Genomic DNA, 27,315 nt, shown 5'->3' on the forward strand with positions numbered 1-27,315 from the left:
TCAACAATGTAGCATCCTGTGTGCACACCTACGTCTCCCAAATGTAGGTAGTGAATACGTGCCAGCTTCAATTCATTTTTTTTAAGTAAATTGGAGGTTTTAGAGAATATTCTGCATTCACTAAGCCAACAGTGAGATTCCATGAGATCTTACATGTTAAACGATTTTGAGTGAGGTAAAAGCAGAAAGTTCATTAAGTTAGTACATAAAACATAACCGTAGCGTGCACCTGCAATTTAGAGATACTCCTCAATATATTCATACTTTAGAGGGAAAAAAAAATCCCTAATCATAAAACGAATTTTAAACTCTCTAAAACTAGAATTATCTTGAATTATTTCTCTTTGACATAATTATTTTCCAGCTAGTCTCTCAAATACATTGAAACCAAACATCATTCCCAACAGTAGTAAAACAGAGACTTTGAAGATCTCAAGACTATAAACACCCACATGGCTCCTCAGACACCTGTGTAATTGGTCTGATTTTCCAAAATTACTTCAAACATAATAGATTTCCTTGATTTTTGCTGACCATCTAGAAACATAACCAGATGGCACTGGGAGACACAATTTCCTTGGCATTGTTTTTCAAAAGCTACATAAACAATTTAGGTACCTCCAAGCCTAAAGCAAAGCATCGCTGTTTGGAAATCCCATCCTCTCCTTGAGCTGAGCTCCTTACCTGAGACACCAACTGTCAAAACGAGAAGCTATCCACCTAATATAAATGAGTCTGTACCACACAATGAGCAGGAATATTCAAGTAAAACCTGTGCTTACCTTTGCCTTGCGAAAATGGTAGACTACCAGCATGCTTATGAAGTCCAGCAGCATACAGAGCGTTTGGAAGGAGATGATAGCCAGCCGTAAATACTTGTCCTCCTGCGCATAGCAGGGAGTGTCGTCCGTGCAGGAAGAACATCCTTCCCGGCAGGGCAGGCAGCTGTAGATCTCCTCCGACAACTCACCGCCAGATAAGCGACTTTCTGCATCCTTTCCTGAAAGTATCAGAAGGGTGAGGGGAGACACCTTTAGCTGCACAGGATGGGGAGTTCATCCACACGGGAGCAAACCAGCCCTCTGCTGACCCCCTTTCCCACCCCGTTGGCCTCCCTCGTTAGGCTACAAAATGACTTGCCAGGGCTGCTTTTCTCATTTCACCGTCCCCTTGTCACGTTCAGAAAACACGGACCAATCTACACGTGAGGGCAAGTGGGCTTATTGAACCCCAGACACCTTCCCATTGTATTTAAGTGGGCTAAATCTGCACAGGAAATTCTTGAAAGGAGACTTTTGAATCGGTAAAATTACATCAAAGATGTGGGAATAAGGAAAGGATTTTACAGACACATGAAGAGCAGACCCATTAACTACTTAATGTTCACAGTACAAGCTCTGATCCTATTTCAGATTGTTCCTCAATTTCATAAAGATGCTATCTAGTGAATTAATTAGCTTCTAATTAGATAAAACCCCTCTTAATTAACATTTGTTTGGCATGTTGTTGCGTGATTGCACTACTCTGTCCCCAAAGCAAAACCAGGGCACTTACACCAAGTATAATTTTCCATTATTCACACAATCACACTAGGAAATCCGGAAAACTTACTGGCAAGTTCATATTTTGTCTATGAAAACCAATGATTCTTGAGCTGACATCTTGTCCATCAAAGTGAACCCACAAACAGAGCACACAGGAAGATTCCTACTTTTTCTGATCTATGAACACTTGCCCACAACCTCCTCTAACACTGCTTACTCTACAGGTAATTAATGGAATAAAAATATGAAAGAAAAAGCGGGAAAAGAAGAATATGGTTAAATAAGAAGGAAAACTGACTTTGCTGAATATGTTTAATATAAGCAAGACAGGCTTAGGAGCTTCCAGAAATAAGAGAATGTGGCTGCAGCCACATCAATGGTGTCTTAAAACGTACGGTATGTTCTCTCACTTTTCACAAGACTAGAGATTTGCTCCAACGTCTTTGATCAAAATGCTCCTCCTCTACCAACGAAAGCAGTAAATCACACATTGTTTAGTCTTAATTCAAGAGACAGCCTATTCCACCAATGTTGCACATGCAGATTGGCTTATGAAACTCTCTTCAGACTTCTAGCTTGAAACATTTGAAGCTAGGTTATCTGCAAGGGGAATTATTTCTTGCTTTCTCAAATCTATGTACAGATGTGCCTGAGCACACATCTGCTGACAGGCAAAGCCTGGGAAAGGGACAAAGAGACTGTACACCCAAGTCTGTTAATTTGGCATGCCATTCCAGCAGCCCTGGGCTCCTCATCCTCAGTGCAGGATCCTTCACTCCCGCATCTCAGTGAGCAGAGAACAGGCTGGTATTTCTCAAGAAAATTGTGGATTTCTCTTTGGTGCTTTATTCCAAGCAAAGATGTTGGAAACCTGAATATAGTAGTGTGGTGCTGACTCATGCGGTAGCCAGATTTTCTTAGACACAAGCAGACAGCAAGAACAGATCTTGCGCCTTTTTGACCCAGACTATGGGAGGCATGAATGGAAATGGTGGAAAATGACCATGCTTGGGCACCCCAAGAAGGCGGAAAATCTCTAAGGAACACTGATCTCGAAAATATCCTAGGACTGGAACTTATTATCAGAGCAAACACCCATGGACCTCAGGCCATTATCATTCCAAGAGCTTTGCCAGAAAGCACTTTCTCCATATCTAACATTAGATCTCTGTTTTCTAAATTACTGCTAAAGCAATGGACCCAGACTGTCCTCTGTCAGAGACAGAAGTCACAGTCTCCCATCTCCCAACTCCATCTCCAAATCAAGAGTGCACTATCTACTGACCGAGTTTCCCACTCCATTTCCTCAACATTTGCGCTCATGTCAACCTGCTTTTCCACCACCCACCTGTTCCTTTATCATTTCTGGAAAGAGTCACGCTTCAATTAGCCCATCTCCAACAAAAATTATTTAATCTCTTTAAAACTTCACATTTGTGAGTCACACATGAGACATTTGTTAATACGTTTTTATTGTGGTAACTAAATAAATTATTTCAGTGTAAAAAACATAATTTAAACCCTAAAATTATGAGTTTACTTAAGTCATAAATATTGCATGAATATGGCTTCACAATTTTGCATGTCCTAAACTTGATATTCTTACCTTATTTCTGAAATGCTCAACCTTGAAAGGTGTTGCAAATATAATCCATTTTATCAAGCATTTTCTTATCTGAGTCATGCACAGAAGTTTCTTCATGTGTGTGCCTGTCACATACTACAGGGATAATAACCGATAAATGGTTGCATGATGCAGTGAACATCCCAAGGATATGAGTTCATAACACAACAGCAGGCCTTTGCTTAGATGTGTCTGGTGTCATGCTGTCTGCTGTATAAAAAAGATGACCATCAACTTCCACTGCTAGCTGATTATCTGGTGAATATCTTCTGGCTTTGAAATGATTCTCCATTACAGCCAATACAAGAAAGATTAAAAAAAAATGGATCTGCTTGAGATTTTACACAGGATAATAAAGAATTATTTACAATCCCCATTTTTTTTTTCTCCTTGACAAAAAGAAATAACTTTTTCCAGACCTTGTAAAGAAGTTATTGGGACAGAATTGATCACGGTATCATGATCACTGACTGGGAGCTTGTTTGTCCACCCCTGACTACATGTCTCAGGGCACTGCTGCCCCCTGTACAGGTGAACATTTCTGTCCTTTATGTCTGGCCCTGTCCCCTCACCACAATGTAACATCAATTCAAACCACAGACGGTCCAAGCCAAGCACGAGGTTACTGCCCCTTACAGCACTGAGCCGTGCCTTCTCCCATCTCAGCAGTTCTTTGGATTACTTCCTCCACTGAAAAAATTACGGTTTTCCTCCCCAAAAGACTTCGACACTGGTAAGATAGATGGAGAAGAAACCAATTCTGCTCCATGTAAGGCAGCTGTGGTTTTAGCACTGACACAAATGAGATGGAAGCAAACGCTGAAAGACTGACTGTGCTGCAGGAGTTCAAACTGAGGGTGAAGAAGGTGTAAAAATGTACTGTCCTCAAGGAAAAAAAGAAAAGAAAAAAAATGCAACAAAACAAAACAAAACAAAGGATAAAATGGAATGAGAAAAGAACAAAGAATTGGTGGAACTAATATGAAGTATAATAAGGAAAACGCCTGACTGCTAAAAAATACAACAAAAAGCTTAAATGCTTCAGCTCTGTCCACTTCACTATATTATTTTTTCCTATGTCTTTCCTCTTCTATCCCAGTGTTATTTTTCTGTCTACCGGCCCATCTGTTTTTGAAATGGTCTCCTGAGGGTAACTCTTCACCAGCTTTGGATCTCCTGAGCACACTCTGCTACACGAGGGGTGTCCTGGCAGCTGCAGAGAACGGCACCACACACTGCCAAGCGCCAGGGCAGGGATCACTGCCATCCCTAAGAAATTCATCCCAGACCTCAGTCAAAACTCAGCAGATGAACACAGAGAGCACAGAGCATACTGAGTGCTGAGCAGAACAAAAGACTTATTCTGCTCCTGTTCTGTTATAGTATAAATTAGGAACAACGCCAGTAGCATCAGTGATGCTGCAGTAACTCAGTGTGTGTGAATGTAAGTGGACCTGCCAGCTTTGATACCTGGTGATCAGCCATGGTCACACCCCTCATCCCAGCAAGGGATCACTGAAGTCCCTGACAGTCTTCATATGTACAAATAACTGGATGTGTGAGTTCTGTTGAAGAACCAAAGCTGAAGGGCAGGTGTGAAAAAAATGGAGTTCCTTTTGAACTGGAAACCCCTCTTCAGATGTATGCGATCAAAGCAAGATCAGAGACAGTGAAGTCCCATATCCAGACACAAGAGACACCTCTGGCACATGTACCTTTTTCTTAGGGCAGGTTCCACATCCAAACAGCAATAGCTGAGCAGAATCTCTGCAATACATGGATGATGCATTTGTAAAGAATGAACTTTTAGGTTGAACAAATCACCACTGTTCTACTAAGGATCTTTCAGGGCAAACCTGCTTACCCCATGAGGCAGAGAACATACGTGCTTTGGAAAAGGGCATTACAAAAATGTTAAAATGTATGTAGTCAGCAGTTAGTCTATTCTACCTATACAAACAGTGCTAACTAAAAATGAGCCATTAGGAGAAAGTGCATAATCATGTATTCAAACACTTAGAGCTGAATGTAATTTGCATACATGAAATACATCTTTTTTCTGAAATCAATTTCTGTCGTCAAAAAAGACCCTTGAAGTGTGGCAATAACTCTGTGTCCCACTAGTACCCAGAGTCCTCAATAATGCAGAAAAAATAGTAAGATTTTACATATTTTGGCACTATCAGTTCTGAAGAACAAACTCAGCCTTGGGAGGTAAACGTTCTCCTACCTGGCTTCCTATTCTGTAAGGGAACAGCCGAAATGTCAGCCATGCAACTGTAGTTAACCATATATTGCTGTGGGGCAGAATCCCAGTAGCATTGAGAAATGCTCCCATTTCAAGACACAACAAACTCGATCCAATTTTTCAATCCACAGAAGTACAAAACTGGTCATGTTTTTCTATCTATCTGCTTACTTACATCTCATCTTGAAACCTGTAAATCTTTTCTGCCTCTTTAGTTTCTTCCACTAGGATTACTTTCTAAATTATTAACATTTTACTCAGTTTCATCTCTTTTATGATCAAACTTCACCAACTTATCTCCAGAAAGAAATCTTCAGGTCATGTCGTTTCTGTCAAAACTGCTTGCAGGATTCACGTCTAGAATTAGCATCATTTTAAACCTCCAAATACATACTACAGCCATTTTAACCACGTCATCTTTTCCTTTATTCTTTTCAAGGAATGCAGCTGGGTGACAGGGCCAAATTCCCTTGAACCACTGGTTTTCCTCCCACTACTTCACAGTCATTTCCAGCCTCACAGTAGCTGCCTCACTGTTCACTTTTTGAAACCACCTATAAAACTTTGCAGATCGAGCTGCATCTGGATGAATCAAAGCAGTTCTTTATTACTGCCTGTTTCAAAACTCATGTTTATGTTGGCTCACAGTAACACATGCTCAAATCAAAGTGGCCCCAAATCATGTAATTACACGCCCTAAAATATCAGCATTGCAAACCCTTTCATGAGATCAATTTCACTCTATGTTAGCTATTTAGAAGCTAAATATCCCATCTAAGGTAGCTACATAGGCCGCTCCTTCTACAGGAGGTTATTTGCCATCCAAGGACAAATTCTGCCTTTCTAAAGGAGCAGAATTACCCTCCAGGGGAGCCAAGCTCTCGCTGCTGACTACAGTTGAAACCTATATACATACCAAGCATATACAGTTTAGACAGTTGACATGAGATAAAATGAATCTCATCCCTAATGATCAATGCTGTTATGATCTCTAGCCATATTATTTTTGTGTGTTCTGTGGCATTTGGTATGACAAAAATCTAAGAATTTTTTTTTATATGCTCATTCAAAGAGTTAAATCCTGACTGCACCTTAACTCATTGCACTGTAAGAAAACCCAAACACCATCCTTACTTTATCAAAAAATTCACAGAGCCCAGAGAAAAAAGCACAATCACAAGGCTGCCTTCTGTGACACACTCTACAATATGAAAAGAGAAGGGAAACAAATACTCACTGGGTAAACTGTGGAACAAACACACTGTGCTACTTATGCTACATACATATAAAGGAGACATGATACATATATATAGACATCCCTCATATATACATATATATGAGATATACTGAGTTAGGGGTGAGATACCTTGGCCAATCTATATCCAAAACAGATCAAATCAATAAAAAACAGATCAACCCATGACATAGATCAAAGATTTTAATATCTCAGCAAGTATAAGGGTTTGGATGCTCCTTTGGATTCTCCTTTGCAAATGAATTAAAATGAAAGCAATTACAACTTGCAGGAAAGCCAGAGGCTAGGACATTCTAGTTTGCCCTGACCATAGAGAAAATCATTAGATTAATTTTCTCAGTACTTGTGCTCAAGCACAGATGCCAGAAATCTCTGTTTCCTCACAGCAAGACTTCATGTTTTTAAAATTTATTTATAAATCAAATATTCTTCAAGTGGGTATGTTTTACAGGATCCTCAAGAGTATCATGAATGACAAACCAAAGGGCTAGAACTCCTTAAGTGATTATATAATCCAAGAGTTGCAAACCACCGCAATTTTACTGTATAGCCCTGACAAGGATAAAAAGAAGCCCTGCATTATTAATGCTAGCTGTTTTTTCTTTTTTTTGAACTCAAGCGAAGGCACTTACTCTGAAAGCTGTTCACTGAGAAGATGCTGGGATGATAGAATCCAGCCTTGCAAATACATTTGTAGGCTCCGAGCACAAATCCAAGGCCTTTAATTGGCATGCACTGTGAGAAAGGAAAAAAAGAAAAGTCATGCAGATGATCATACAATGAGAAAGTCAGAAGTACATTCAAGCACAAAAACAAGACATTGTGAGCAAACTTCTGAGAATAAACAGGCATCCCTTGCAGCCTGACAGCATTTTCTCAGCGACTTTTCCCATAGTCATATATCACTCCATTTTTTGCCTTGTTTTGCCTTGCAGCTACAATCAAGTCTGTCCCACTTAAAACCGACCAAGTGCCAAATCTGATTGTTATACTCCGGCCACAGGTGGGACATCGGACGGCTGTGTTTGGATGCGTTTCTTCCTGGGGAGTTTCCAGCACTCTTCCCCAGCAGAGCAGGTGGGTTCAGATGGCTGCAGCTCACGCTGTATGAGGGAGAACATGGACACCTGCAGCCAAGCCACCAACCTTTGCTGCCGCTCTGCCAACCATGGAGTAGAGATTGACCCAGCCAAAACAGAGGCAACAACTGGTTAGAGAAAACGGCTGCAGAACTAAGTCTGACTTAGGCGAAAGAGAGCAAACCTGAACCAATGGGATCCCCATACTTCTAAGCTCTCTTGTTCCTTTTTGGGGAAGTAACACGTGAAAAGGTTTTGTTTTAACTCAACTTCACTTTTGCTCAATTTTGACATCAGGATAGCCACAGCAAATTTAATATAGTGACAGAACACCTCCTGTCAGTCCATTTCTGTACAACAAATAGATTCTGCCTAGTACAGAGGGAAGAAACAGTGGGGCAATATAAAGGTAGAAACACCAGTAAAAGGATTTTCCCCCAGCATAGCTTATTTTACTTTATCAGATCAAAGCAGGCTACTGTACTAGATGCCTTTCCCATCAGTAAAGGTGTACCTATCGCAACATGCCTCCAGGAACAGGAATTAGACACCAGTAGTTCCTCACTGAGCAACAGAATGATTTAACTAAAATACCTTCTGTTCTCTCACTTCCTTACATTTCACTTGCTTGTGACTGTCTGACTTTAGAACGTGCTTCAGTCTCTAACTGCCTGTGACTGGGAGGAAGATGCAAAGGACAGGGTTTAGTAAAAAAGATCTTAAAAAATCAAATGCAAGCCAAGAAAGGACAGTCTGCACTGACACTTCAGAAAAACTCAATTTTTTAATTTCAAATTTCAGCTTTGTGACATAATTCTGCCTGATGTTGGGAATGCCATTTTGCTTTTCTCTGCCTCAGTGCCCCAAATGGCATCGTCTTTTCTCACGCCCTTTGCCAATCTGATGTCTGTGCATGCAGGGCAGGTCTGCAAGTGCTATTGGAAAACAACTAATAAGCAGGAAAGTGGCATGCAAGGAAAATTCATTCAGCCTTTGTATAAACATGAAAGCAAGAAAAAACAGGAAAGAGAAGGCACAAGTCATTTTTCTTCACACTTCATCTTCACCCTACAGAAACGTGACTGGTGACAAAGTGGAGGACGGAAGAAATCGAAGTGGGATGTGTGTGTGCAAGTCCAATGACAGCAAAACGTCTTTAGCCAAGCACAGAAAAGTAGATAAAGTAGTAAAAAGAACCTTTCAGGGGAAAATTCTCTTCTGCCTTTCTGGCTTCTTGCTTTGTAATGGGATAGTAGGTGCTGCTATAGAGACCACATTTTATTTTTGAAGGCAAGGAAGAAAAGAAGTAGCTTCTACCGAAATCCGCAAACACCTCAGTACCACCAGTACCATATCCATAGCCCATTCTCACTGAAAAAATTCTTCATACAAAATGTGCCACAGGCTCATGAAATCTATACTGCATTAAAATAAATCCTTTACTGATGATCCTTTCCCATACAATCAATATTCACACCAAATAAAAGTCTGTAAATTTTATTTTATTATTGCTGATGAGTCTAGAAATTGAAAGTGAACAAAATTTTTCAAACACTGTTATCTTTCCTTGGTCTAGGATATTATCCTTGTTTCCAGCCTTTGGCAGCTGTAATGCACACCTTACAAACCATCTGTTGAATTCTGTTTCTTGCAGTCCACATAATCCCACATTGAAAGGAAGGAAGGAGAGGAGACAAAGCAGGCCTAGATCCCTCTAGACGCAGTTTCAAACTCTGAAATTCCACTCTGCTCAACAATGCATGGAAACAGAACTATTTACAGCCTGACTTTTTTCAAGAAATTGCAGTAGTGAGGCAGGGAAGAACACTAAATATCATGTGGTCAAAACCAGAGAAAACACTTTTGCTGGAAAGAAAACATTCCTTTATTCTTACAAATAATTTAACAGTTAATATTACATTAATCAACAGTGGTAAATATCATGGCACAAAAGGTAATAAATAAACAGAGTAAGAGTTCGCTGATGTACAGAAGGAGTTTAGCAAAGTCCAGATTTATCTCATCAAGTTTATTTTATCAGACACAGACTTTTCCTGGCTGCCGGTGGGTGAATCCGCACAACACAGGGTGGGCACACACAAGCCACTTTTGTCCTTGCCTTGGCAAGTGGCCCCTGGTTCCAGTGCCCCCAGTGGCACCCCAGAGCCTGAGCCAGCCCGGCAAAGCTGCCCCGGCTCAGCCGCGGGAGCCCACAGAGCGGCCACGAGCAGAGAGCGGGGTCCCTCAACAGACTGTGTAGACACAGCCAGTAAAATATTAATCTGCTGCCGAGTTACTTAAGATTTGATCCATATAGAACTTAGCACTGAAAAAAAAAGTAGATGTGTGAAAAATATCCACCTCCTCATAAGCAAAAAAAAAAAAGTAAGGATAAAACTGACCTGCTTTCAGATTTCATTATAAATGTGAAAGCAAAGCTGTGTGAATAAAACCACCATATTCCTGAGTATTTTTTCTTCATTAGGGGCCATCAGCTTTTTAAAAGTCATGCTGTGAATGAGCAGCTACCTTAGGTTAGACCAGAAGCTCCATTTATGCTTGTATCACGTCTCTTATGCGCCCAGTGGCAAGTGTCGAGGCAAACAGTGGAAGCTGCGGATGGCCATGGGGTGAGCCTTCCTCTGATGTGCCCTTCCAGACATCACACTCCTAAACGGAATTTGCACTGCTTTAACTTCCAGCCATTAGTACTTATAGATGGCTTGTTTACCATTTGGAACAGCTCTATCATAATCTTTGCGTCTGTATAATTCACACAGCACATTTATTCCAGCTGTTTGTTCCCTGGTTTGCAAGTTTATACTTTCAGCTTCACAATATTTGTATAATGTAGTGACTCCCAAGTTTAACATAATATATTTAAAATTATGCAGTCAGCTCAAAAAATAAGATATTAAATTAATATTTATCTTGACATTATTTCTAAATAAACAGGTCCTGAATAAACACAGATACATCATCTAAACCAGTTAAAAAACATTGCATTGATTTAATTTTTATGACGCTTGTTGTAAAGGATAAATTTGGCAAAATCTATTGTGATAAAGAATATATCTGCAAAAGCTGGTAGCCCATGGCTTGGACAAGTGCACTCTACGCTGGGTTAAGAACTGGCTGGACGGCCGGGCCCAGAGAGTGCTGGTGAATGGGGCTGCATCCAGCTGGCGGCCAGTCACTAGTGGTGTTCCCCAGGGGTCAGTGTTGGGTCCAGTCCTGTTTAACATCTTTATTGATGATTTAGATGAGGGGATTGAGACCATCATCAGCAAATTTGCTGATGACACCAAGTTGGGAGGGAGTGTCGACCTGCTGGAAGGCAGGAGGGCTCTGCAGAGGGATCTGGATAGACTGGAAAAATGGGCTGATTCCAATGGGATGAAGTTCAATAAGGCCAAGTGCCGGTTGCTGCACTTTGGTCACAACAACCCCCTGCAGCGCTACAGGCTGGGCATAGAGTGGCTGGAGAGCAGTCAGACAGAAAGGGACCTGGGGGTACTAACTGACAGGAAGCTCAACATGAGCCAACAGTGTGCCCAGGTGGCCAAGAAGGCAAACGGTATCCTGTCCTGTATCAAAAACAGCATGGTCAGCAGGACAAGGGAAGTGATCCTTCCCCTGTACTCTGCATTGGTGAGGCCACACCTGGAGTATTGTGTTCAGTTCTGGGCCCCTCAGTTCAGGAAAGACATTGAAGTGCTGGAGCGGGTCCAGAGAAGAGCAACACGACTGGTGAAGGGACTTGAACATAAGACCTATGGGGAGAGGCTGAGGGAGCTGGGGCTGTTTAGTCTAGAGAAGAGGAGGCTTAGAGGTGACCTCATCACTCTCTATAACTACCTGAAGGGAAGTTCTAGCCAGGTGGGGATTGGTCTCTTCTCCCAGGCAGTCAGCAATAGGACAACGGGGCATGGGCTTAAACTCTGCCAGGGGAAATTTAGGCTGGATATTAAAAAGAAATTCTTTACAGAGAGAGTGGTCAGGCATTGGAATGGCTGCCCAGGGAGGTGGTGGACTCGCTTTCCCTGGAGGTTTTTAAACTGAGATTGGACATGGCACTTAGTGCCATGATCTAGTAAACGGACTAGAGTTGGACCAAGGGTTGGACTCGATGATCTCTGAGGTCTTTTCCAACCCAGTCGATTCTGTGATTCTGTGATCTGTTGGGAAGAAAAGAAATCCTTCAAATAGCCTGTGCAATTGTTTTGGAAGTCTGAGCCAAATCTCCTGGCATAAGAGAAGCAAAGCCCTTCCTCAGATCTGATTAGCCAGAAATAAAGCGACCAAGTATTCAGCAGAAACACAAGGCTAGTGTTACATCCACACCAGAAAACAGAAGGGAAGAACAAGGCAAAAAGGATCTAGTAGTTTAAAAGAGAAAGCATGTGGCATCGTGTCCAACACGCAATTTAGAAATTTAGATAAACCACCAAATAAATCTGGCACATGGCATTCTGGAGCAGAGGGGTTAAAACAGTATTTCTAGAATTAAAAAAGAAAATAAAAAGGACCAAAAATGCAGTCAGACTTTCAAGTTATCCAAAGAGCTTCTTTCAAAATCTGTATTTCTGCATGCAGAGAGCAATGGGGACATTTCCCTTGGCTAAAATCACCTGGAATAAGAACAACGTCAAAGAGAAAAAACATAGCAAAAATAATACAAATAAGCCCACGTTTCTTTGCTCTGGTTTCTGGAAGCATGTAGGGAATTTATAGAAAATGCTACATACAGAAGAGTTATTTTGTGCCTGGCACATGATGGCAGCTGGAGCAGGCTGGTGTCCTGCAAGACCCCGAGAGCTCCTTTCTGGTCCTGTTGATAATGTTGTCAAGCACACTCACCCACAAAAACACAGGGCGTTCCAAAAAGATGGACCCGATTTCAAAGCAGTGTGATTTCAAATTGGGTCCATCTTTCTGAAACACCCTGTAAATGGAAGAAGATAAAAGTCAGAGTTAAGATTCTGCCTGCTGAAGTCAATGACAGCTCTGTCACTGAAAAGGTTTTCTACCTGTCATATTTTCTCATTACATGTTGTTTGCAGCCTCAGAAGCGAACAGTGGGCACATCCACATATCCAGGGTCCTGGTGCATCACCCGGCAGCTTGGGAGGCAGCGAGCCTCATAAGCTACTCATAAGTACTACTCATAAGTCACTACTACTCATAAGCTGCTTCTCTTCAAATAAAACATTTTCTTCCAAAAGGACAAGACAGGGCTGGCCACTCCGTAATTTACACTGCAGGGTTACCAGGTAGGCCCCTGTAGCTTTTCTCCTCCCAAGTGCATCGGTGGAGTGGATTCTTGTTTAAATTCTATTTTAAAATGTTTTTTCCAACACTAATGTAGTTACAATGACACTGAATTGTTTAAATTTTGAGTCCAACAAAGCACAGCAACAGCTGATCTGATTCGGCTCAGAACAAAGGTAGTTGTCAGGAAAATATTTGTCCCAATAGTTTGAAGCTTTGCTAAAAACTCACCACTGCTTTTTAATGTGATTTTTCATTATGCTGGTCTTGTTAAGCCGTGGGACCAGAGTAAATACTGATGGTAAGGAGTCTCAGCTCATTCACACGGATAATTAAAAGCTACATGTGACTGTTAAAGTTAAAATATCTTAATTTTTATTAATCTCAGTCAAAACACTCAGAAAACGAAACAAGTTATTAACGTTTTGTTTTTTTGTTAGGATGTTTGTTACTGCTGACAAATCACAAGCAAAAAAGTTAATGTCAAATCATTCCAGTTCCAGCAGGACAACGTTCATTAAATGTAAGAGATTGCAGAGTCTTTAACTTCTAATTAACCCTTTTGCAATGTGAACCATTTCAGTTCCCCAGCTGTATGTCTGAGGAACCCTAAAAGGTTCCCTTCTGGATCTCCATCGCTCCCAAGATACCAACATTATCAGCATGTTACGGCACAAACGCAACAAAAATTCGAGTGCTAGCGAAAAAATAAATAAATTTGTGGAAATGGTGCTTTTTGCAAAGAAATGGAAAAGAGGAGATCAGAAATATATACAAATCACAGTATTTGCTTAGAAGACTGAGAGAGAGGAAGAAAGGCGATTTTTGCAGGATTTGAAAGCAGGTTACTGGGAAAGCGGGGTGGGAACTCATCATCAGCTGTTGTCACACATCTGGGGAGTCCAAGGTCAGCTGATGATTATTACAGAAATCTTCAGAGGATGAGTAGCTTGGACACTCAAAGGTTCTCAGCAACGACAGTATTTAAAACACATTTTTCATTACTGTGCAGACTACAATCAGGCTACTTAAAAAAAATATCTTTGTATGGCAGAGTGGAATTGTCATCGGTAACCTGAATATCATTTTAGAACAGAGTAAACTTCACTTCTGATTAACGTGCTAAACAACAAAATTACAATTACTTCTCTCAGCAATTACAGGGGAACCTGTTAACAGACACCAAAGGGACTGATAATTTTATAGCCATTAAATAATGCAGTGCGATTAATTTGAGGGCACTTTCTCAGGGCCAGATGTTCTTGGCTTTGAGCATAAAGTAAAACATTCTTTACTATTAGCACAGGTTAAACTGCATTTAGAGCAAAGTCTAATTAACTTCCTTAGTGTCTTACCTATATCAAAGGGAATTCTCTTCATACCGCATCTCTACCCTTTTTTTCCTGTCACTAGGGTAATTTTGTGCTTTACACATGTGCAATACTGGAAATACCAAACATTATCTGCAGACGACCTTCCAAAAGCTGTCAAGGAATATGCCGAAATACCCACAGGTCTTTTACCTCTGGACGCCTGGTTCTGCCAACTACTTCTGCATTTATTTCTGACGTGGCAGCAAGTGTTGCAAAAGTTTGCCTGGAAAATGAGCCACACAGTAAGCCAGGGGATTCAGAAAACTTGCCAAAACCTGCAAGAATATAAGGCATTTCCAAAAACATTTGGTGAAGAGAAAAGCTGGATCTGTTCCTCATCCCCATGGAGGGTGTAGTTGTGAGTAGTGGAGCACTCTTCCCACCTATACACATTTCCCTGAACAATTAACAAACTAGCAGAATTTTGCAACGTATTAAAAAACAAACAAACAAATATTTTGTATTACTTATTGATGTTTATTTTTTTAACCAAGTTTTCACAGTTGGTTATTCACATTTTCTTCTAAAGGCCTATAAGGAAACATAACAGTTACACTTTTTGGATAATAAATCAGAAACAAAAGGTTATAACTAAAACAAATACAAAACATCAATACACTTAATAAATTAAAACCTGTCTAGTTGCTTACTGCTTCTCATGTAGGATACCAAAAAGAGATCAGCAATGAGGGTACGCCTGTTTTTTGCTCTGAACATTCGCCGCTTCTTGCAACCTCTATCAGCCTTGAGCAAAAAATGCCCCAATTCTGAGTAGTAACTGTCCTATAGTTAAGCCCTCACTTCAAGGTCTAGGGTCAGGGGGCTGGTGATTCACCTCCCTATAGAGAGCCATCGTATTCTAGACAGACAACATGAAAATCTTTCCTCTGTTCTTCTGCTTCCCTTTATCTCAAATCCAGATTCATACTTTTCACCCAAAGCCAATGCAGCCTTGATGACTCATATCTCACTCCTCCATTGCCTTCTGGAGCTGGAGAGTTTGGCCACGATTGTAAATTCCTTGGAAGGCTGCCTCTAAATTATCACTTTTGATATTTAATGACACTTCTCTCCGCCCATCATTATTTTTCCCTGAGGTTTGCACTTAATCCAACTAGGCTATTCCTGTGCCCCACTGATCATAAACCACTTTTCCCTGTTCTGCTTGACTGCTGTTTCCTGTGCGAGCTGAACTCTTCTTCTACACAAAGCTACGGCCAGCCTCAGTTTGATAGTACAAAAGCCACCCATTATAATGATGTTCTCTGAAGCTCATGGTATAACACCAGCTTTCATATAGACCTATAAGAAGCATTCTTATTTTAACAGACTGAGAATAAACTCTTGTGTGTAGACATGTATACAAAAGCAAATATTCCCTTGTCCTGTCTCCAACAGAAAGCCCCTGTCTTAGAAAGTCCTCTTGTATCCCCAGAAATTTTAGGTGGGTGTCAGCAGAGCACATCACCCATGGGTCAACGGGTCCCAGATAACAATACAAACACCAAAATGAATGTTAAGTTCAAATCTAAGCTGGAAGGATGAAATACTCTTTTAGTTTTAACGTGGTCAGTAGTCTGCTTTCCCTCAGTTCAGCAATGCACCATTTTTGAGCCCAGATCCCAAATTCTGGAACTTTGTATTCCTTCTTCTGGCAGGGTAACGAGTGATAGTACTACTTTAAAAGCATGTGAATGCAAATGTGGAAGCCAGTTTCGTAGGGATCATTAAAAACGTCAGAAAATCCAGCAAGTTTATCTGCACTGTAATTGTTTCTTCTTCAAATACTTTGAAATACACAGTGGCAGAAGGGTAACACTAGAACACAGGAATCTAAGTGGCCTGCAGGTAGTAAGGTACCTACCACCCACCAATTCTATTTTATGAACTTGCATGAAAACAGGGACTACTGAATAACAAGCAACATGGTATATCCACTGGAGAGCAAGCAAGCTGGAGTTTTCTTGCTGTTATTCAGCAGCTGCCAGGAGCTGGTTCACAAAGCATAATGGACTGGATCTTTTCTGACATCGTTAAAATTAAACTGGAAATTGTTTTCTATTATTAATTATAGAAGTGTACCTCTTGTTCTCAGAGCTCTCAGAAATGGTGCAACAGCATCTGGTAGCAGTACACTGCAGACGTATAAACCTCAGCAGACAATATGATGCTTGGAAGAGTTTGCTTCAGACTCAACAAAACGTCAAGTTTACTTTCCATCTGACAGAGCAAACACATTTTATTGGAAGCCACTATAGAAATAGCATCAAAGACCTGCCAGCCTTAATGTGACGCATGCACCCTCACTCCACATCACCTCACTTTTTAACTCTAACTTTGAACTGAGGTGAAGAGGTTGCAACACAGTTACCTCTTCTATCAACCTGTGAAGGAGGACAAATGAAGGCAGAACCAGGTCCTATCGCACATGCATAGATTTTAGTTGGTAGATATTATAAAGGTGACAATGGGAAAGGAAACAACTGTCAAATTAAGAGTGAAAATGTTTGGTTAGTAATTTCATTAACCTGCGGTTAACATCATCAGATTTTGTTTCATATTTATAAATAAATAAATAATGCTCACCTGTCTTCCCGGGTTAACAATTCCACAAGAATGACAACATGCAAAATTGATTCACTGTAATGTTTCGTATCACTGTTTTCCCCATCTGTCTTTCCTACTCTTATTCTGCTGCAAAATGCAACATCTTCACAAGGACACAAGACTTGTGACCCACCTCCCCAGGAAAGTCTCCCACCTCACCCGCGGGAACCACATTCGCTCCATTCGCCTCACTCCAACAGATTCCTGCTCCCAGCGCTTATGAAGCAAGAGGTGAAAATCCAGGCACCAGCCTCCTCGGTAGTCTGAAGAGCCTTCCCAGTTCTAATACACTGAGCAGCACTTTCCCAAATCTTCCAACAGCACAAATAGGACACAAGATTGAGTCTTCCAAATTTCTATTCTGAGACTTCTAAAATTCCATCTTGACCATTGACTTTGTTAAAAAACAAACCTCCTGAAGGTAATTTGTATTAGCATGTTTCCGCAGGGTAAATGAATTACAAAGCAGCCAAGTTTGAAGATGAGAATTTCTATGGAGTTTTCGCGGGTCTGAGGAAAACTCTCCAAGTACAGTCGGTGCCTCATAGTTTCCAGGAAGTTTATGGATTCTACATCCAAAAGTTGTAACCCTATAATATTGTGAATGCAATCCTGTATCATAACTATATCCAAAAGTTTTTTATATAGTTATCATATTATAGAATTGTATTCACTATATTATAGAAATAAAGCTGCATGAACGGCCCATGGCAGAAGGTTACAGTTAAAATCCTACTCCCACTCACATCAACCTTCCAGAGAGTCAGCTGCAGAAAATGCGATGAAAAGCCTAAAACCCAGAAGCCATCTTTCAAAGGTTAAAAAAAGTCATGAACACATGACAAAGCAAAGTGCTCTCTATTAGCAGCACGGGAGCCTTGCCAACCTGCAGAGCCTGCATGCTCCCAGGTCAGGTTTGGAGGTTCTTGATAAGGTTTGAAATGCTCACAAGTTCATAGGCATCTGCATGGTCACGCCAGGACAAACACTTGAGCAGACTGTCAATGTGACTTGCCTACTAACAATTCTTACCTGTCTCTCACTAGGAAGATGTTTCCTTTACTTAGCTACAGGCTTTTTTTTCGCTTGACTTGAAAACGATACATCTTTTTCTTATTTATGGACATCATGGGGGTGGGGGACTTTCTGTTTTGATGACACCTATAAATCCTCAGAGCCTCTCAAGATGAGGCATTTCATAAAGCTTTGTACCATGAGAAGTGTTTTAATGAACTAGTACAAATGCCAGGATATTCAGTCAGAATCTATCCATAAGGAAGTATTGAAAGGAAAAAAAAAAAAGAGAAAGAAAAAATAAAGGATCCTTGCTCTAAAAAGTAATGATTTGCTTGCTATAATGTAAATACTGTTAAAGTATTCCTGTAACACAGAGAAGGTTACCTGAGAATCTAAATTGTATTTAGATTTTGCTATAATGCTTTGCTATCCTTATTAGCTCATTTGAAACTGATACGCTGTCTATAATTACTCTGACCTGTAAAATAAAAACTGTTAATATTGGCAGTGATGCTAGTACTGGCAGAGTAAGTTATAGACACTGAAGTTAATTATATTCAGACTAAAGTAACTTTGGGAAACGTATTGGATACACTCAGCATTTGGCTACCTTTCAAATTACAATCTACTGTAAACGCAGAACTTCATTTCCCCAATGAACTTTTACAGGCTTCTGTTGCAACAACCAGCAGTTTTGTGAAGGAAAAGTTCCCTGGGTGGGGAACAGATGTAAAGAAGTGAGCAAGCAGTTAAACATCTCCACCTACAGAACACACCGCAAGCGCCAGTGCCCCTTCATCTGCCTCCAGCCGTCACACGTGAGGGAGGGACAGACGGGCATTTATACACTGCACCCCTGACACTTCTTCATGGAATCATAGAATAGTTTGGGTTGGAAGGGACCTCCAAAGCTCATCTAGTCCAACCCCCCTGCAATGAGCAGGGACATCTTCAACCAGATCAGGTTGCTCAGAGCCCCGTCCAGCCTGGCCTTGAATATCTCCAGGGATGGGGCATCTACCACCTCTCTGGGCAACCTGGGCCAGTGTTTCACCACACTCATTGTAAAAAGTTTCTTCCCCATGTCTAGCCTGAATTTCCCCTCCTTTAGTTTAAAACCATTACCCCTTATCCTACCACAAGAGGCTCTGCTAAAAAATCTGTCCGCATCTTTCTTATAAGTCACATTTAGGTACTGGAAGGCTGCTATAAGGTCTCCCCATAGCCTTCTCCAGGCTGAACAACCCCAACTCTCTCAGCCTGTCCTCACAGCAGAGCTGTTCCGTCCTTCTGATCAATTTTGTGGCCTCCTCTGGCCCCTCTCCAACAGGTCCATGTCTGTCCTGTGCTGAGGGCTCCAGAGCTGGACACAGGACTCCAGGTGGGGTCTCACCAGAGCGGAGCAGAGGGGCAGAATCACCTCCCTCGACCTGCTGGCCATGCTCCTTTTGATGCAGCCCAGGGTACGATTGGCTTTCTGGGCTGCAAGTGCACATTGCCAGCTCATGTCCAATCTCTCACCCACCAGTACCCTCAAGTCCTTCTCGGCAGGGCTGCTCTCAATCCCTTCATCCCCCAGCCTGGAGTGACACTGGGGTTGTCCCGACCCAGGTGCAGGACCTCGCATTCGGCCTCTTTTTTCTTGTTAGAGTTTCCCCAGCTGCAAGACAGACTGAACACAGGAACATTACTTCCAATGGCACTCTTTAGCACCTTGCAAAATTTTACCCAGATATTCATAGAAGCTATTAGTATCCTGAAAACTGTCTCCCACCCTAAAGATATATTACAGGCTCCTCAGCCACAGCTCATAACTAACTCCTATTACAAGACTCTGAAATAACTACAGAGAGTGGGGGAAAAAAACAATACATCTCAATTTGCACTCATCTCTTAGCAAGTAAATAATACTGTTAAGTTAAAATAATATATATGAATAATATAAATTTACATAAATACTAACCACATAAATTTAATATAAAAAAACCACATAACTCACACTTAGCCACCAAAGAAAGATGTTTGCATCTAAACCTGCATTGAAAGTAACAGAAATAACAACTGGAGTGGATATTTAAGATCACCATCAGTTAGCTACAGCTAAAGCAACAATGTGTCTCTGAACTACAAGGAATTTAAAATACTTTACAGTAAAAGTTATCAGATCTATTATCGACATTAAAAACTAACACTTTTTTTACAAATTTTCATGTTGATTTTAGTAGCAACTCTATACTGCAATGTACTACAGCAACCACTTTGCAACATCTGTCCTCACTGAATCACACCTTAGCACACATAGTCTATTATATATGGGTTTCATTTAATATCTATAGGTTACAAATCAGCAAATTTCAAAATTCTTTTTCTAATCAGTAACGGAAGACTTGTTTAGTCAGTACCTCCAAGGATCACTACTTACACTCAATTCAGAATCTATATTAAAGCACAGTTTGGCAATGAAAAATTTCTAACTGTGAGAGTGTAATATAGAAAAATATCAAGCAAAATTTCAACAAAATGTAGATGCAATCTAAGATAAACATGTAGCCTGGGGGGGAGAAGACGGGCACAGGTCTGCAGGCAGAAGGCAGCTGCTGGAGGAGCAGGCAGGGGCTGCAGCCCAGCCGACTACCACGGTGGTCTCCTCAGCTTTCTGCACCAAGTTGAACTGAGCTGACATGTGCCATCAAAAAAATCACATTGTTGAACCAGAATTTTTTTTTTAATCTCTTCCCACCAGAAAACTGTGGTTAAGTTCCTCTCATTTTAGTTTGGCTCATGTCAAAATAAACAATATAGAGGAAGAAGGGGAAATTTAGTATATCTTACTATCCCAAGGACCCCATCCAACATCTTTCTCCCTCAGGCTCCTTCCCCAACTATGTAATCTCTAAATCTTCCAGACAAAGACATTTATCCTCACAGGGAATTGTGCTGCTGAACCTCAAACTACAGCTGAGGCAACACATTTGAAAGGCAAACCAGCTTTTAGTGGCATAAAGTCAAAGGCAGCTGAAAATACACAGCGGTTTATCAAAAAGGACAATTCTTCAGGAAATGATTAGTGGTTATTTTCAGAATTACAATAACATGTTCAGAGCTGCACAGCACAAAAGACGTATACGGTCTCCATCACATGACATTTATTGTAACAGACACATGAAAGAAAAAATGAGAAGGATCCAATTCTGTTCTCATTTGCCTTTCTTTTAAATAAACAAAATTCCAGTGACTTCAGTGCTTCCAATCACCTCATTGATATTACTAGCTAATGATGCTAGAATCAAATCCACTTTGCTTCATTCTGCTTTTACACTTCAATTTACAATAATTTCCTTTAATATAAATTCATTTGTTGAGACTACTTAGAAGTTGTAAAATCTAAAACACAAAAGACCCACATAGCTTCAAGCGCCACCCATGACAGCAGCTACCAGCAGATTCCAGGAGGACCAGAAGGTAGGGCCGCCTTGCTGCTATTGCCAATTTGCAAATAACACTCATTTAGCCACATCATCTTCCAGGTCCTCACCAAATTCCAGCTTTATCAATAAATACTTTCAAAAAACATGTTTAATAGCCAAATCCTGTTTTTTCAGTTCACAGTTTCAGAAAGTCCCTCTCCTTGCTGTAAAGTGCAGATTTGCCTTGAGATGCCAACCAGCTGTCAAGTTTTACCACTTCGACTGCTGGATTTCAGTGTTAGCAGATGAAAAAAACCAAACCCTGAGCTATTCTTGAAGTCAACAAAGTGGACTGTGGGTTCTCTGAGGGAGGACAAGTTTTACATGACTGCATGAGTGTTAACAGGACTTGAATTATTTTTGCTAAAGACCCTACTCACCATAATGTATGCCAAAGATGCTATGTACTCAGCCTAAACTTCACTGGTAGGACTGACAAAGGTAGGCTGTTTCCAACAAAACTGAAGACCCTTTGGAATATGCATTTGTAGCATCACTTCAGATTAGAGAAAAAGCTAGTCCAGAATATAATGCTGTGTCATGGCCTGATTCACATCTTTATTAGACAACCAAAATATTGCATTACAAAAAGCCCTTTCCTCAAAAAAGCATTTCCACTGGCAGAACTTCTAGCAGCCTAAACACACCTCTTCGCTTTCAGTAATTAGCTGGTTTTTAGATAGCAGTACGCCACAGATGAGCTATGAGAATTTCACTGTTTCAATAATCACCTAAATCTCTTTATCGAGAGCATCTTATCGCTTTATCATGCAAACCCATCACACTTCTCATGTCCTAACTTGTCTCTCCCCCGAGCAGCCGGGTGGCTTGGAAAGGCTGTCTCCAGCACACAGGCTGGTTTTGCCCTTTCCGCCCTCCTGCGGCTCCGTGTGCTTCCTGGGGAGGTTTCTCCGCGTGTGCAACCTGAAACGGTGCCAGTTCAAGCTCCCTCTTCTCTGCCCTGCTGCACATCCTCCTTTGTTCCACCTTCCTTTCTGATCTAAGACATGCTTCTTAATTTATAGAAAAAATGGGGGTAAGTTGCTTAATGCTTTTAGGCCGTCATCCTGGTATACACATTCATAACTCAATGTGTCAGCAGCTCATTAGAAATGAAAACTGTTAGAATATTATTCCTATTAAGATTACACAGATTTCAATCAGGATGTTTATTACAAAATTTCACTCAGTTCAAGAAGGACAGGGAACTGCTGGAGAGAGTCCAGCGCAGAGCCACGAGGATGATGGAGTGGAACATCTCCCTTATGAGGGAAAGCTGAGGGAGCTGGGGCTCTTTAGCTTGGAGAAGAGGAGACTGAGGGGTGACCTCATTAATGTTCATAAATATATAAAGGGTGAGTGTCATGAGGATGGAGCCAGGCTCTTCTCAGTGACAACCAACGATAAGACAAGTGGTAAAGGGTGCAAACCGGAATGCAAGAGGTTCCACTTAAATTTGAGAAGAAACTTCTTCACAGTGAGGGTGACAGAACTACTGAACAGGCTGCCCAGGGGGGTTGTGGAGTCTCCTTCTCTGGAGACATTCAAACCCACCTGGACACATTCCTGTGTAACCTCATCTAGGTGTTCCTGCTCTGGCGGGGGGATTGGATTAGATGATCTTTCGAGGTCCCTTCCAATCCCAAACATTCTGTGATTCTGTGGTAACTTCACAGAGTTCTGTTAAACTTAATGTTCAAACAAACTTCTTTCACAGAGGTAAGAGGCACCCCCCACTTGAAGACACTAACTTGAGGTATATTTTCTCCTCACTTGCTCTCAGAAGTAGGTGTCATAGCTGCATATGTCGTACAGCTACAATAGAAATTCCTTCTTTGCATGTGAGATTCTGTTGTCTTCTCCATACTGGTTTGCTTCTCTGATTTTCATGGTCACTTTGCTGGAGTAAGAAACTACCAAAATGAGCAAGACAATCAAAATACAGCCCTAAACTAAGGTGCATAACAAAGCTGTTATCCTGTTATCTGTGGAGATGTCAAGTGTTCCTCAGCTTTTGGAAGAATAATTTGCTCAAATATCTAAGCCCTCAAAGCCAACACATGTACCAAACATTTTTACATAATCATATTGTCACTTACATACTGCTCACAAACATGGCATTGGGGAAGCCCTAGAGTGTAATTAATGTTGGGTTGAATGACAACTGAAGAAAAACATTATAAGCATTTTCATTCAAACCTGAAAGGCAATATGTAGCATGTCAACACTCACTTCACCAGAAAGACTGATTCTTCCCCATTATTATTCTTAATTTAATTTCAATGAGGATTTTAATCGTGGCCTGGCTTTAAGGTTTTCTGTTTAGCAGTGCAGTCCGATGTTTTATTCTCAGGAACACAAGATATCAAGCCACATCACCGGACAACACAGTTAAGAGATCAAATTGTCAGAGAGGACAGAAAGATAAAAACTTACTGTAATTTTTATGAAACTTCAATTTTGTAGGTAAAAATTTAAAAGGAAACACCAAGTGCCAGTTTCACTCCAATAATCATGATATTTTCCTAAATATATTGTCAAGTCTTCTGAAGTAACTGTGGCTTCAAAGGGTCTTATTTTGCTGTCAGTGTAAAATTTCATAGAGCAAAACAACTTGCAGTTATGTTTACCTATATTTCCTCTACCTTGACAGCAGAGAGGTAAGCAGAGCTATCTGTTGGTGTATCATTTTAAAATACACACACAACTGTTCTCTAAGCAGCACAACAGCCTGGAGCTCCGAGATGCAGCAAAGTCTCACCAGCACATCTGAATTCTGCATAAAGTGCTATTAATGTCCAATTAAATATTAATTACAAGAATGTAGTTGTACAGCATTTAACTGGGGAAAGGCCATTAGCAAATCACAAATTTTCTGCCAAAAAATACCTAGCACAGCACAATATTACTTTCTGCCCTACTTAATATGGATCACAAGGAGGTAGTAAGCGGCCTGAAAGCATCAGTCCCACACAGTGACAAAGGCTGTGGTCCCCTGTCCTCCCCACTTATAACCAGACAAAACCCTGGCTGCTAGCCATGCGGGGGTCCCTGCCAGGTGCACATGGACCACGGCCATCCTTCTGTTCGGGAGAAAGACCGTCCGCAGCTATCCACTTATATTATTTGCAGTCATCTTAACCAGCAGATCCAGCTGAGGACCCTTCCCACACCCCTTGCCTTGCGTGGTTGCCCCAGCTCTGCTGCGAGCGCTGCCGGCTGCTACGCAGCTGTGACACCACCGCCTTTCCCCTAACAAACTTATGTCATTTGAGGGACATATCAAAAAGACTTGAATCCTGCCAACTGCGGAGAGCGGATCTCGTGCCTCCATTGAAAAACTAGGGTCATTCCTATTTTGCTAACTTACAACAATTATACGGGCTGAAGGAAAGCTCTAGAACTACCATGGGCAGGGCTAAACAAATACTTTTCAACTGTTATTTGCAAAATAATAATTGTTTTGGTCATATTCAAACTACTTAACCATCTGAATCCACTCCAGTGAAAAGTACTGGTGAGGACAGGGAGAGTTTAAATTCTGTATACTTAAAACATGCCTTCAATTATGGTTGCAGAAATTGTAGTCTTCCACCAGGCACTGAAATAACAAAAGTACCTACATCTACTGTGGTGCAAGTAGGCATCACAGGTCCAGGTCCCTCCCTTGTGCTGAAGGACCCAGACTTGCATCTCGCATTCCCAGAGACTGCTCTAGCACTCAGAATTGTTCTGGGAGTGGTTTCTCTCAGACTCTGCACAACAGTGCAAGATACTGATCTCTGAATGCGCCTTAGAAAATGCATCTCACCTCTCAGACAGACCCTTTAGCTACCAGGCTACTAATCCATTCACACCTCCTTGGTGCTTCCATGCCTCACGGCAGCACTTCATTTAAGTGATTTATTGAGACTAGCGGGGTACAGTCGAACTGTAAAATTCACTTCCCATTTCCTAACACCAAAACATCCCACTTCCATTTGGTTTTTTTGCAAACTTCTCTTGTGTTCAAGGTGCCTTCCAGGTTTTCACACGTTTCACTAGAGCACTGAAATATTGTACAGCACTCACAAGAGCAGCGGACGGCAGAGACGCATGATCCCTGCCCCAGGACCTCCCAGCCGGGGAAGCGGGCAGGGCGATCAATGCAGTTCGGTGTTACAGCCATTGACCTCCGGGGGATGTTCTTCCCAGGCTTTCTCGCCAAGCGCTGCCTCCCCTCCTGTCCGCCCTTCCCAGCCCTCACCTTTCGGGAGGCACCGCTGCAGCCCCAAACTGCACCTGCAGGAATTGCTCTGCTGTTTTTCTTCCCTCCAGCACATCTTTGTAAAATTTGTTTTTAGTTTCTTTCGGTGTCTTTTTCTGCTTCTTGCTTTTCTCCTCTTTCCCATCCATTTTTTAGCTCAGTTTGATGCAAACAAAATCAAGCCTATTACCAGTTTTGATATGAAGAACAAACCAAACCACACTATTCTTGCCCATAACACAGGACACATGAAATGTTTAGGAATTAAGAAGGCAATCAGCAGGTCTATGTGAGTTAACAATTCTTTCAGAGAAATCTATGCAAACAAAAAGCAACACTATACTCAGAAGCGCCTTTAGGTTGGCTGGAGAAGCTGGGCATTCTCGGCCAGGACGAACCATGTCCCTACAACCCCATACCGCTTCTGTCAGCTTCCCAAGGCACTTACTCTCAAGCCATCTGTATTACCACATTTCCAGTACTTTTTGTGTCTTCAGAGCAGTCGCTAATGGAAAGCTGGTAGTCTCCAGGAGGATCAGAAAGCAGGCATGGAACCTGGTAGAGCACCCTCACATGAAGAGCTCCCAAGGGCTCTGTGGGAAGCACGTCTCCCACCTGGGGCCTGTGAGAAACAGCGCTGCAAACAGCACCACGTGCACACGTATGAGACTACGCCTGGGGATAGAATTTGAGAACTTTTTTCCACTCTGCTCATACTTTGCCTGCAGCTGTCTTAAACACACACAAAAATGGTCCAGCTTCCTCAGTTTCTACATCAGGTTTTAGAGTAACAGAACAAGTCAAGCTTGCCATTTTTAGCTTTAGTTGTTGCCTCTGTATTAAATAGGTTATGCTGAATGCTGAGGGAAAACGAAGAAAAAAGATTTCTTCTTTTTAAGTGTTGTCAGCGTAGGATTAGCCTGCTAGGAGATGAATGCTAAGGAACATCTCACTGGGCAGCCTGGATTCAGGCATTCTCGAGCTGCAAACGCCCCGGGAGAGCACAGGCTTTTATTTGCAGATACAATTGATCCTAGCTTACACTCATAATTATTTGTCACTGCTCATCTCCATAGAAATGAAAGGATTTGCATCTTTTTAAATAACTGGTTTAGAATAATAGGTAGGGGTTTGATGAATTTTCAAACGTATTTTACAAAGACAATTAAAAGCATTCAGTCTGTGTTATCTAAAAAGCTGCTAGAGCAGAGAAGCAAGCAAACCAGAATTATTCCCCTTTCTTTTACTAATGCATTTTTATGTTCTGCATACTTAGATATTTAGCTATACACTTTTAAAATCGATAAATGAAATGCTGCAAGCATTATTTGAATGTTACATCTAGGATTACTGTGCCATTTCTCAGGAGGGAATATTTTTAACATGTATTTTCTGCTGTAGTGTTGCTCTCCTTTCCATTCCTATGTTTTTCAACTTTCTGCTGCAATATTTGAAAGTGACCAAGAAAGCCCAAAATTTAATTCCAGAAGCAGTGACTCAAGAAAAAGTTGGTAGAATGGATTTAAATAGGCTAGTGCTCCAATGCCCCTGCCTTCCACAGTCAACAGTCATAAATCCTAACCC

The 27,315-nt window shown here is 41.3% G+C and overlaps 1 protein-coding gene across 2 annotated transcripts in view; it reads right to left on the reverse strand.

The window, feature by feature from the left end:
- The window catches only part of GPR158 (G protein-coupled receptor 158), a 199,224-nt gene that overhangs the window by 106,373 nt on the left and 65,536 nt on the right, over positions 1 to 27,315 (reverse strand). For both annotated transcript variants that reach the window (XM_065050719.1, XM_065050718.1), the window contains exons 3-4: positions 7,304 to 7,406; positions 783 to 1,000 (exon numbers count right to left, since the gene is read on the reverse strand). In XM_065050719.1, coding sequence (XP_064906791.1) covers positions 783 to 1,000; positions 7,304 to 7,406 — 321 coding nt within the window. The remainder of the gene's footprint in view (positions 1 to 782; positions 1,001 to 7,303; positions 7,407 to 27,315) is intronic.

The sequence above is a fragment of the Columba livia genome, chromosome 2 (genome assembly GCF_036013475.1).
Source record: "Columba livia isolate bColLiv1 breed racing homer chromosome 2, bColLiv1.pat.W.v2, whole genome shotgun sequence".
NCBI classification, from domain to species: domain Eukaryota; kingdom Metazoa; phylum Chordata; class Aves; order Columbiformes; family Columbidae; genus Columba; species Columba livia.